The sequence below is a fragment of the Ostrea edulis genome, chromosome 7 (assembly GCF_947568905.1).
Source record: "Ostrea edulis chromosome 7, xbOstEdul1.1, whole genome shotgun sequence".
Taxonomy (NCBI): domain Eukaryota; kingdom Metazoa; phylum Mollusca; class Bivalvia; order Ostreida; family Ostreidae; genus Ostrea; species Ostrea edulis.
This window is the reverse complement of record NC_079170.1, coordinates 44,314,669-44,326,009: the sequence shown is the minus strand read 5'-3', so window position 1 is coordinate 44,326,009 and position 11,341 is coordinate 44,314,669. Positions and strand designations below refer to the sequence as shown.

The window sequence follows — 11,341 nt, the reverse complement described above, 5'->3', positions numbered from 1 at the left end:
AATACCCCTTGCTTGTCGTAAGAGGCGACTAAATAGGGCGATCCTTCGGATAAGACCGGAAAAACCGAGTTCCCATGTCACAACAGGTGTGACATGATAAAGATCCATTCCTGCTCAAAGACCGTAAGCGCCGAGCATAGGTTTACATTTTGCCGCCCTTCACCAGCAATAGTGGCGTCTCCATATGATTGATTGGTTGCTTTTACGTCCCTTCCTGGATTTTTCACTCATAAAGCACCACAAATGTAGACCCTGCCTATGTTTAGCACTCAGCGCCGGAGTAGTAAGGGATCTTTATCGTGCTAACGCACCCGCTGCACGGGACTTCCATTTTTAAGGTCATACTTGAATGATCCGTAATTCTCACTTGTAAATGCCGAGCGTTTGGCGAAGGAGCAATCACTACCTATTTTAACGCCTTAGGTTTGCCATATGAGTGACAATTATCGAGTGGGACGTTACACAATATATACAACATCTGAATGCGGTAAAGTCTGTGAATTTTGCAAATACCACTCCCAATTTTTTTTTGGATTTCGATTTGGAGTTGGCCCCTTTATATTATAAAAGTCAATCGTCGATTGTAAAAGTAAGGCTCTTCGTAAAACTCCATTTGACTGTGAATTTCAAGAATGGTAATAAATGGATAATGTACATTGTGTACCATATGTGTTGAAAAAGATCTTTAAATACTTACCAGTCACTAGTATGGAAACATATTCTTCTTTAAAGGAAGTTTAAAAGAACCGAAAATAGGTATCCCAGGTAATCAAGATACTACGGAGGCCTAGTGAGGACAAATTGGTGACATTAAAGTCGACATAGTTAGTCGTAATAACAAGGGAACAGAAGTCGGATTTACGACTTCAGAAAGTTGTTAAGCCGTTCTTGGCACACTGATTTTGACTGCGGATAACTCCGTTTACCTGAACAGGATATAGGGCTCACGACAGGTGTGACCGGTCGACAGGGGATGCTTACTCCTTCTAGGCACCTGATCCACCTCTGGTGTGTCTGCCCAACTATCTATTTTGTATTGCGAGTTATGAGATTGATCACTGTTCCTTATCTTCACCTTTTCGTAGAAACGAGATAAAAAGTTGTAATAATGAGAATATCTCGTGATTACATGACATTAGAGTCAATAATCTGACAATTACGACTTCAGAAAGTCGTAATAACGAAATAAAAAAGTCCTGATTATGATTTTCCGTTTATAGTACGGAAGCCCATTTAGAACATATCAACACTATATGTTCAATTTTAAAGATTTCATTAAAAATGATGCAGGTAATGTACAAAGATTTGTTACTTAAGCATGATTTTTAAAATGAGTTAGGCGACATAATCCAGTGGTAAGTTGAGGCAAATCTTTAGTGTCTAGAATTATATAAGTTGCATTACCATCATACATAATATATAGTGACAAAGATGCACAGTCCATTCATATTTATCTTGAGGTCAGAGATAAAAATGTACTACATCTCTAAAGCGCGTAATATATATTGACATGTTACTGCCTGAGGTAAATTAGATTAAGATGATACATATCAATGTGCTTGGTCCTTAAATAAATAAAGATATGTGCTAGCAAAACCTTCAATTAAACTAAAAACAAAAATGTAGTAACTTGAGAAAACAAATATTTTAAAACTATTGTAAATCTCTGTTTACATGGATACAAGATGTTTAATAAAGATTTTTTTTTATGTGCAATTCCTATAAGTACGAAAATACCGGACTATCTAGGTAAAAGCCATGCATTTTTGTCTAGTTATAACATGGGACACATGCATACACATACGTTATCTTGCTTATGACTGTTGTATACTATTATGTGTACCGATGGGATGTTACATTTTGCAAGTGCATTGCCACCGCTCTTAATTCAGGAATCCATAGACACATATCAGATATGAATTGCAGCATACATGTATCTGCCTAATCTTCAACAATTTGCATCAGTACATGTTTCTTATCAGTATATAAAGTATATTATTTGCATTATTTTATATTTAAGGATATTTCCCCATTGTAGTACGATTTAAATGTATGAATATGCGTGTTTAAAAGTATGATGTACTCTAATACGTAATATCCCCTATAGTTGGAGTATGGATTTTCCTTATGGATACAAGTATCTTGTTTTCGGTTGAACTGGTGAACTAGATATATCATCAATGGTAGTTTAGAAACAGGTATCTGGAATGTAAGTATATCTGTGTTCTGATATACAACATCTTATAAAGTGTGAGAATAATACAACATCTTATAAAGTATGATAATATATGTTTATCAATTAATAATATGTTGTATATCAGATAACTCAAACCGCACGTACGTGATGCAGTAAAATATATTACAAATAAATATTATAGATATCAATGATAATTAAAGAGCGAATAATGTATGTACCAAATGTGAGTTTATTCAAGGAAATGAGAGAGAGAGAGAGAGAGAGAGAGAGAGAGAGAGTTAAGTAAATCTTTCGTAAGTTATACTTGTCTGCTCAGCAAAACCGTTTTAGTTTTGATACTCTAAATAATACGTAGCCGTCAATTGACTTTTCGGTTGGTACGCTTCAAATTTGATTTCTGTTTCACCAAAGCACATATTTATTTTAATATCTTCATTGAGAAGAAATTTATGTCCGGGGGATAGAATGTTTCCTATGAAAGAACACCCGTCTTCGTCAATGTATTTCGGATCATCGGAGGTACTGGAATAAAGGCCTATATCACCTCTGGCTCTAATTTTAGGTAAACGATAATTCTTCTCCTTTTGGTATTCACCCACTGTGACCAACTGATCAATCTCTACGAGCTTACTAAAAAGTGAACTACACAACACCTCTCCATCTTCTTCATATTTGTATTTTTCATCGTGCACCGAGGGATCAAAAATATTACGTATACGTATGCCGTATGTAAATTTGCTCAACCTTTGTTTGATAAAACTTGCGTCATGACCGAAAATGACGGCACCACGCAAAACGGACCACGCTGCCTCCTGTGGTATGATAGTACGCATCTGAGGAAATTTTGACTTGATGGCATTGGTGAATACTGGAGACTCTGCATAACCACCGACAAGAATTATAGTGGCTATTCCTTTTCCTGCTTCCTGGTCTAACAGTTTTGATAAATGAATAATTATGTTCGATATTGAGTCAATGAAGAAGCTTGCAGCATCCTTTGATGCCAATCTTATCTTGTCGAGGGTAAATGTGACATCCACTTGTCCTTTGTTTTTCATCGAAACAGTTTTGATAGATTTTAAACATTTTCCAGAATAAACTGATTCAAATATTACACCAAGTCCTGATGGGATTCTAGCTGTAAACTTCGTATCTGAATTCGGTTTGATTGTGCGTTTTGCAATTTCAAAGTCTCTGCAGGTTTCAAAGAAAATGTTAGATTGACTTTGTAGTATTTTTTCGGTGACAGCATCACCAATGATATATTTGATAAACTCTAAGTAGCTTTCGTCGACATTCGTGCCTCCCCAGTCCCCACCAGTGGCTTTTATAAGTTCTTTAACGCGACCGTCTTCCAGAACTTCATGCGCAGTTATGTCAATTGTTCCGCCTACACAGGAATTGAAATGAGAATAATTCATAGCAGTCTGATATATCTTTGGGAGTAATGTTTTATACAAACGATTACATGATATACAATTTAGAATTTATCAATAAAATGTCCAATTTTGATGACAATCATAATAGGTAACACTATGACAAGTTAATGGTGCAGGGGTTTCAACAGTCTCGTTTAACGTCAGTATTTCGCAAATCATATAATCATTATACCGATATAGTTTGCCGTTACAACCTATCTTTGGCTCAAATGCTGTATGACGTGCTTTATACCGATTGCTAGACCGTTCTTGGCACACGGATTTTGACTATGGATGAATCCGTATACCTGATCAAGATATAGGAGTCACGACCGGTGTGACTCTCTATTTTGCATTGTAAGTAATACACAATAGTTTGGCAAACAAGGAACCCTAGATACACCAGAGGTGAAATCAGGTGCCTAGGAGGAGTAAGCATCCCCTGTCAACCGGGCAACATGGGATGCTTACTCCCCATAGGCACCTGATTTCCCTTCTGGTATATCCAGGAATTCGTGTTTCCCCAACTATTTGACTTGTATTCCTTATAGGAGTTATGAGAGGGGCTGCTTACTCCTCCTAGGCAGTTGATGCCACCGGTATTCCCAGGGACTGGTGTTTGCCTAACTTTATTTTGTATTGTTTATATGAATTATGAGATTGATCACTGATCGTTATCTTCACCTTCATTGATCACTGTTCGTTATCTTCTTTCATTGATCATTGTTCGTTATCTTCACCTTTCATTGATCATTGGTTGTTATCTTAACCTTTCATTGATCACTGTTCGTTATCTTCTCCTTTCATTGAGTTTTGTGGATACAGATTAGAGCTGTTACATATATGCTGGTCAAATGATCATTATACAAATGGTACAATGTACAGGAACTACTACATTATACAAACACAACTAACAGAATTTTCTTTATCAAATGATTAAAGTATATGCGAGAGCATTTAATGTTACATGTACCTCCTGCGTCGACAACAATGTACTTGGATCCGGAAACAAATGTTCGAACTCTTTCTTCGTTTTTCCTATCAACTCGTTTATCAACGATTAGGCGTTTGACGAATAATGCGGCTGCTTCTGGTTCCAGAGCAATGGTGAGTTTCTCCGAATTAATCCCAGCCTAATGAAAAGTGAAGCTAGCGAACAATGATCTCATAATGCTGTAATATAAAATTTGAATATATTTTGGAAACGACAGAGGAGCGATCATGTGTATAGGAGGACACGTAATACTATGTTTTATATTATCAAATACTATAAAATCATGCACTAAGAAATTGTGATGATGTATTAATGTATTTTAGCAGTATATCATACTAAAGGCAAAATGTTAATTAATGAAAAGTAGTCGCTTATTTCAAGGATATTTTTCATGGTTGTTCATATTACACCACATGCTCAACATGTTGCAGAATATACCTTAACTGCCGCTGAACGCATAAAAGCTTTTGCCGGATCAGACCATATAGCAGGAACAGTGATGACCCATTTAAAATCATCTAGTTTGATATCCGTATCCTGTAATCGACATTCTTCAAGTAAATGATCTTTTAAATATCTAATTGACTCAGCGAAGATAGTCATAGCTGGCATGGGTTTCCCAGTTTCATCGTAAATGACAACATTGTTGATACTGGACTAAAATGAAAGAAACCAAAACCATTTTATCAACATACAAGTGTGTAACAAAACGTCACTATCTCTTGATGTCCAAATATGTATCAATTTTGACTTGAATTGGTGTTTAGAAAACATACCTTCATAGCATATAAACACATCTTGAATCTTCTGAAAAAGTACCATTCCTTATGATTGTTGTCCTCCATTAGGTCACTGTATTTGTATTCAGCTTCAAAGCCAAAATGGCTAAATTTCCTTTCCTTGGTAAACAGAATGCATGTAGATGTCTTGTTGTACAGCATGTTACTGGATGGGTCGACCCATTCTTTTAGATACGCCTTTGTCGGATCTCTGGTAAAATCATCTCTTGACGAAAAGGTATATCCAGAATATGTTGTTCCAAAGTCTATTGCAGCGACGAATAGTGATGCATCCTTTGGCATCTGTGCCAAGGTTAACATTTTCGATTCTATTCCAGCCTAATATATCACAATACTTGCGTTATAAAATCAATTTAATTCTGTAGTCAGAAATTGTGATGAATTGTTAATGTGTTTGATCAATCAATCATGAAGAGGTGTTACAATGCCAACCCACAGAAATGTACATGTCATTTCAAGAATTATTTTCCAGTTGTTCTGATAGAAGATATATCAAAAGTATTCTGCCAAGCATGCAAGGAGTGGAGTAAGTCAAATTGAAATTTGAAGAAGAATTCTAAAGAAATTCTAGTAAATCTTGAATCATAAAACTTTGCCGAATTCAACAGCAACACTTCACATGATCCACATTCCCCGCGAGCAATAAAAGACTGTTCACTTGGTGAAATGCAAAAAAAACAACCCAGTAATCAATTTCGAAACTCCTATAAGGAATACAACATAGAAAATTGGGCAAACACGGACCCCTGCACACACAAGAGGTGGGATCAGGTGCCTAGGAGGAGTAAGCATCCCCTTTCGACCGGTCGCATCCGCCATGAGCCCTATATCTTGATATCATGGATAGCCGCTACCGCTAATGGAACTTGAAGATATTCATATCTTGTAATTATGCGTTAATAAATTTCTGCCGAAACCTTTCTGATTCTACACACGTAGACTGCTGAAGTTCCATAATGACAATAGTTATGTTCTATTTCAAAAAATCTGTTGGAATTCACATGTACACACATTTTCTTCGCTGACATGTTTTTGGTTTTTCAAGATGGAGGGTTGATACAAAATACTGTATATACGAAGATGAAATTCTTGATGCAGTCTTCAACTCGATATTTAGATACTAGTAAATCAACTATGTTTCATATATTAGCAATATCTATTTTAGTTACAGGATGACTTGATATATTCACTCAATATAAAGGACACCATAGAGTCGTTTTTTTTTATTTGAATATCTTACTGAATACAAACGTTAATGGCAAATTAACAATTTAACATTTTGGCAAACGAAATAGCTCCAGTGCCTCCGTCTTCAAATTTCCTTATCTATGTAGCAATATTCCATTATCACCTGCAAATTGCGTATATATCTTCCAACTAATTCGACACGCGAAAATGTATTCTGCATATTATCAATCTTTAAACTGAGGTTAGCTACTACGAAATACAATCGCGATGTTTCAGGGGTTTCTAATGTTGCGTTTCAAGCCAGCATTTTTCAAATTATTTGTTCGATGTTATTTTATTTGCATGTACAACATGTTATTATATATCATTATATCTTCAGAATTACATATTTTCTTTAGTAGAGTTAAATGGAATGCATACTATTTATCCTTCCGTGTTTAGTAAACCATAGTGACGAAAAACATTATGTTTCATGAAGAATATATACTGGTCAGAGTTAATAAAGCTTTTAACAAGATTGCCTTTGTTGGTGAGGCTCATAAAGATCATTATTGCAACTTCATTATTGAAGAAATTGGCTTTGGTTATCCAGCTTAACCTCACAATTCCCTTTCAAAAGAAGAAATTATTCAAGATCTCTCATCAGTACGTGTAGGGCAAACGCAGAGTCGGGACATACCTAGGTTGGAATGAGGTGTTCAAAGGAGTAAGCATCACATTAAACATGAACCCTATATCTGGGTCAGGTAAACAGAGTGATCTAAAGAACAGCTTAACAATTGCTATGAAACACGTCAGACATTATTTGGCCCAATGACAAGTTGTATTGGTAAATTAGATCGTTGTAACGACAATGTAATTTGCGAAATGCTGACCTTAAATGAGACCGGTTAAACCCCTGTAACATCAACTTATTGGTCAGTAGACTGCCTTGGTGTAAAAACTGATTATACACAGAACATACTTTTGCGTATCGAATCAGTTAAGAGACATAAACACCATATGCAGGTGACGCTAAACATTGCTGCATAAATATGGGAAACTAATGATGGAGAAGCTGAAGATATCCCGTATGCCATAAAAGTAAAATAGCTGAGTATGAAGCAGATGTTGAAGCCTTTGTCAAGTCTTTTTATTTCGAGGTCACTTGGATATATATATATATTAGGGCTGGGACGATTCAGGGTTAGCTCGATTCGGTTCGGTTACGATTCAGAACAGCACGGTTCGGTTATTTTCGATTCGGTTCATGTTAGGTCCAATTTATCTAATGACACCAAAAAAATTAACAATTTTAATGAGTAGCATATTTGATTTGATTTAATTCAAGTTATATAACTATATGTTGTCATTTGTAAACATCATATCTATTCATAATGACATTTTATAACTTTGATAGAAAAAAGAAAACACTGACAGTCTATCAAAATTTGTTATATTAATGTGCTGCATAAGTTTTGGATTATTAAACAAATCTATAGTGAATCTAAAATGTATATGATATTGTTTTCATTGATATGCAAAAATTCAACAATTCTATCAATTGAGAGTCTTTGAATATCTCTCCTTTATTGATTTACTTCTCTCATGTTAACTGTCAAATCTGTGTCATTACCTACGATGTTGATTTCACTCCACCACTGACAGAAATGCTATATGTCATGTAAAGATAAACTGCAATGATCTTACGGACCATATTCTGTTGGTATCTGAGTGGTGAAAATGCTAACTCTTAACACAGTAGTGATTTAAATCTCCGTTGCATAAAAAACCACATGTTTTCAACATCACTCGGACGCCATATTTGTTGTTTTGGTGTAAGTAAAATCTAAACCGAACCGAACCGAAATCCGGAATTTGTAATCGGTGCATCGAATCGAATGGTATGAATCGCGGTGCACCGAAATTTTCGGTGCACCGCACAGCCCTAATATATATATATATATATATATATATATATATATATATATATATGTGTGTGTGTGTGTGTGTGTGTGTGTGTGTGTGTGTGTGTGTGTGTAATGAAAATGACTATTGTTAATATATAAAACGTCGTCCATGTATCTGAATGGTGAGTAGAAGGTCACAGCAAGAGACTACTTCTCAAGTAGAAGCTTTTAAATAAAACCTACCTCTATATAGGTCAGATAATAAAATAGTAGAATTCGTGTCCATGGAAATCCCATTGAATTGATTACCGACGACAACGTAGGTATATGTCAGTGAGGAACTCAAGCATCTTTTTGATATCAATTCAGGGTACTGGGCGTAGAATCAGAATGGTGTTTAAAAAAGTAACGTTCGGGTGACTGATGACAAGATATGAATATTTCCGTGTTTCATTTATTGAAGAAGCAGCTGTTTAGAAATTTTGTTACCATATCAAAAGTTCATAAAAAAAAACCTTACAAAGACCCAGTACGGGGTCACAGATGTGAAGAAGAAACTTCAGATGCAACAGAACTTTCAGTAAATTTGAAGTCACAAAACTTTTTCTTCTAAAATCAACGTCATCGACACCTTACACATCCTTAAGAATAACATATATGTTTTGAGTTATTTTTCGAATCGTGTAAGGGAGTTGCATATTGTAATAATATATTTTGAAAGGGAGATTTTGGGATTCAAACAGACTATCATATCTTGGATGTAGAAATGAAGATATATAAGAGTAATCAATGTAATAAATGTTATACAGAATATAAAAGATTACAGCAAACAAGGATCCTAATATTACAAGATATCATGACCAGGTAAACGTAACAATCGGTTGTCAAAATTGGCATGTAGAGATAGGTCTAACAATTGGTACGGAGTATATCAAACAACTTCATACCGATTGTTAGGCTGTTCTTGGCACACTGATTTTGACTATGGATAACTCCGTTTACCTGATCAGGATATAGGGCTCGCGGCGGGTGTGACCGTCGACAGGGGATGCTTACTCCTCCAATGCACCAGATCCCACCTCTGGTGTGTCCAGGGGTCCGTGTTTGTCCGACTATCTATTTTGTATTGCTTATAGGAATTATAAGATTGATCACTGTTCGTTACCTTCGGCTTTCAACCTAATAATAGTTTGAATTGGAAATGAATTAATTATAACGATAACATATTTTGCTAAGTATTTACTTTAACTAGTCTGTTGAAACCCCTGTGGTATCAACTTATTTGTCAGTAGCCTGTGTCTGTTTAAGAAGTGATGTGTTCATTTTTCACAACAAGCTTTGACACGGCAAAAAACTCTCGCTGTTACGGCCTTGAAAACTATGCGTTTGAGCATCCACATTTCTAGCTGATGAACTCTGATGTTTCAGTTGTCCATTCTCGAATGAGACATGAAACATTAAAGAAACAAAATGAAAATTGTATGACTGATGTATCCACAGTGGATAAAGTATTGTTTATTCCTAACCACTGCCATTTCCATGAGCCTAAGCCTAAGACTGAAATAAAAGAAATGCTAGATTTCATCGATGATTTGAAATTGTTTATAGCTTCCTGGCCATCCATATTGATAAGAAGTAATTCTAGTGCGGAAAAATACAAATTATGATTTGCCCTTTAAGACAAAAAAGTTTGCTACATGGTTGTGTTACTTAAGAGAGACAGTGCAAAACACTCATTGCTTGACCTATTAATCTTGTAATCTTTATAGGACTTGCGATATTGATTCCTGTTCGTCATATATTCACTTTTTTGTTACCCACATCAAGCCATGCAAAACAAACTTTGTTGATTTTAAGATGTATATCCATATTTTCGAGAACCTATATTTACACCTTAATCTCTCGACCTATCAGTGTTTTTTTTTTAGCATCACAATCATTAAATTCTCAAATCTCAAACATTTGTATAATTCAACCTTCAGAGAGCACCATTCACTAAATCAAATAGAGGGCGGAATAATATGAAGAAAGTAAAAGAAATTACTCCTTAATCACGATGTCACATCCCCAAAAACATCCTCAATCGTTAATCTACCAAAATGACTTGCAGTAATCAGAGAATTGACATATTTTTGAATACATTCTACTATATAAATGCTACAACTGCGGAGCAATTCGTCAAGTAATCAAACATCCTCAACCGGTACAATGCTTCAAATGTCTACGTGTAGTTTACTCTTAGATTTTCACATCATTTTACAATTGATTTATTGCGAGAGTTGTACATTTACTCACCAGCTACACCTTCTAATATAGACGTATCCTCCTTAGTATACACCAGGGAAAACCCAAATGTAATCTACCTAACCTTCTTATCAAAACTTGTCGGCTCACAAACAATATTAACCCATTTTTTTTTTATCTACACCAACATATCGTGTTAATCTCAGTTGACGAATAACATTCCATCAGTACTAGATTTGCATTCGATGAATATTATAATGTAGTTAATGGCGATAAAACCCCCAGAAACGCTTGAAATAAAATCTGGCATACCTCAGATTTGTTTACTGGAATGTTGTTTATTTTAAATTACTAACAATTTAATGACATGGTATGGTTTGTTTATTTTGCGTTTGTATCTGCTGACGGTATTTAACGTTCTCTCATCAATGTCGAGTCAAATAGCAATGTAAATTAAAATTAGGATCTATGAAATACTTATGTTTTGTCCTAAGCAAATTGGAATGCTTGTCGGTACCCAGAAAATATTATTATTGATGACCAATACCATTACAATAAGTTGAAGCTCATCAGCTCTAGGGAATGACATTTTCCAATATCTTTTCAAGGCG

The 11,341-nt window shown here is 35.3% G+C and overlaps 1 protein-coding gene across 2 annotated transcripts; it reads right to left on the bottom strand.

The window, feature by feature from the left end:
• Positions 1-1,356: 1,356 nt before the first annotated feature.
• LOC125656943 (heat shock 70 kDa protein 12A-like) lies at positions 1,357-10,840 on the bottom strand. 2 transcript variants are annotated; one of them, XM_048887560.2, is made up of 5 exons: positions 10,782-10,840; positions 5,386-5,727; positions 5,048-5,266; positions 4,589-4,748; positions 1,357-3,587 (listed from the first exon to the last, which is right to left on the bottom strand). In XM_048887560.2, the coding sequence occupies exons 2-5, from the start codon at positions 5,707-5,709 to the stop codon at positions 2,524-2,526; spliced, it is 1,767 nt and encodes a 588-aa protein (XP_048743517.2). In that variant the 5' UTR covers positions 5,710-5,727; positions 10,782-10,840; the 3' UTR covers positions 1,357-2,523. The 2 variants fall into 2 exon arrangements, with proteins under 2 accessions (XP_048743517.2, XP_048743516.2); XM_048887559.2 differs by having other exon boundaries at positions 5,386-5,768; positions 10,782-10,839.
• Between the last annotated feature and the right edge of the window lie 501 nt (positions 10,841-11,341).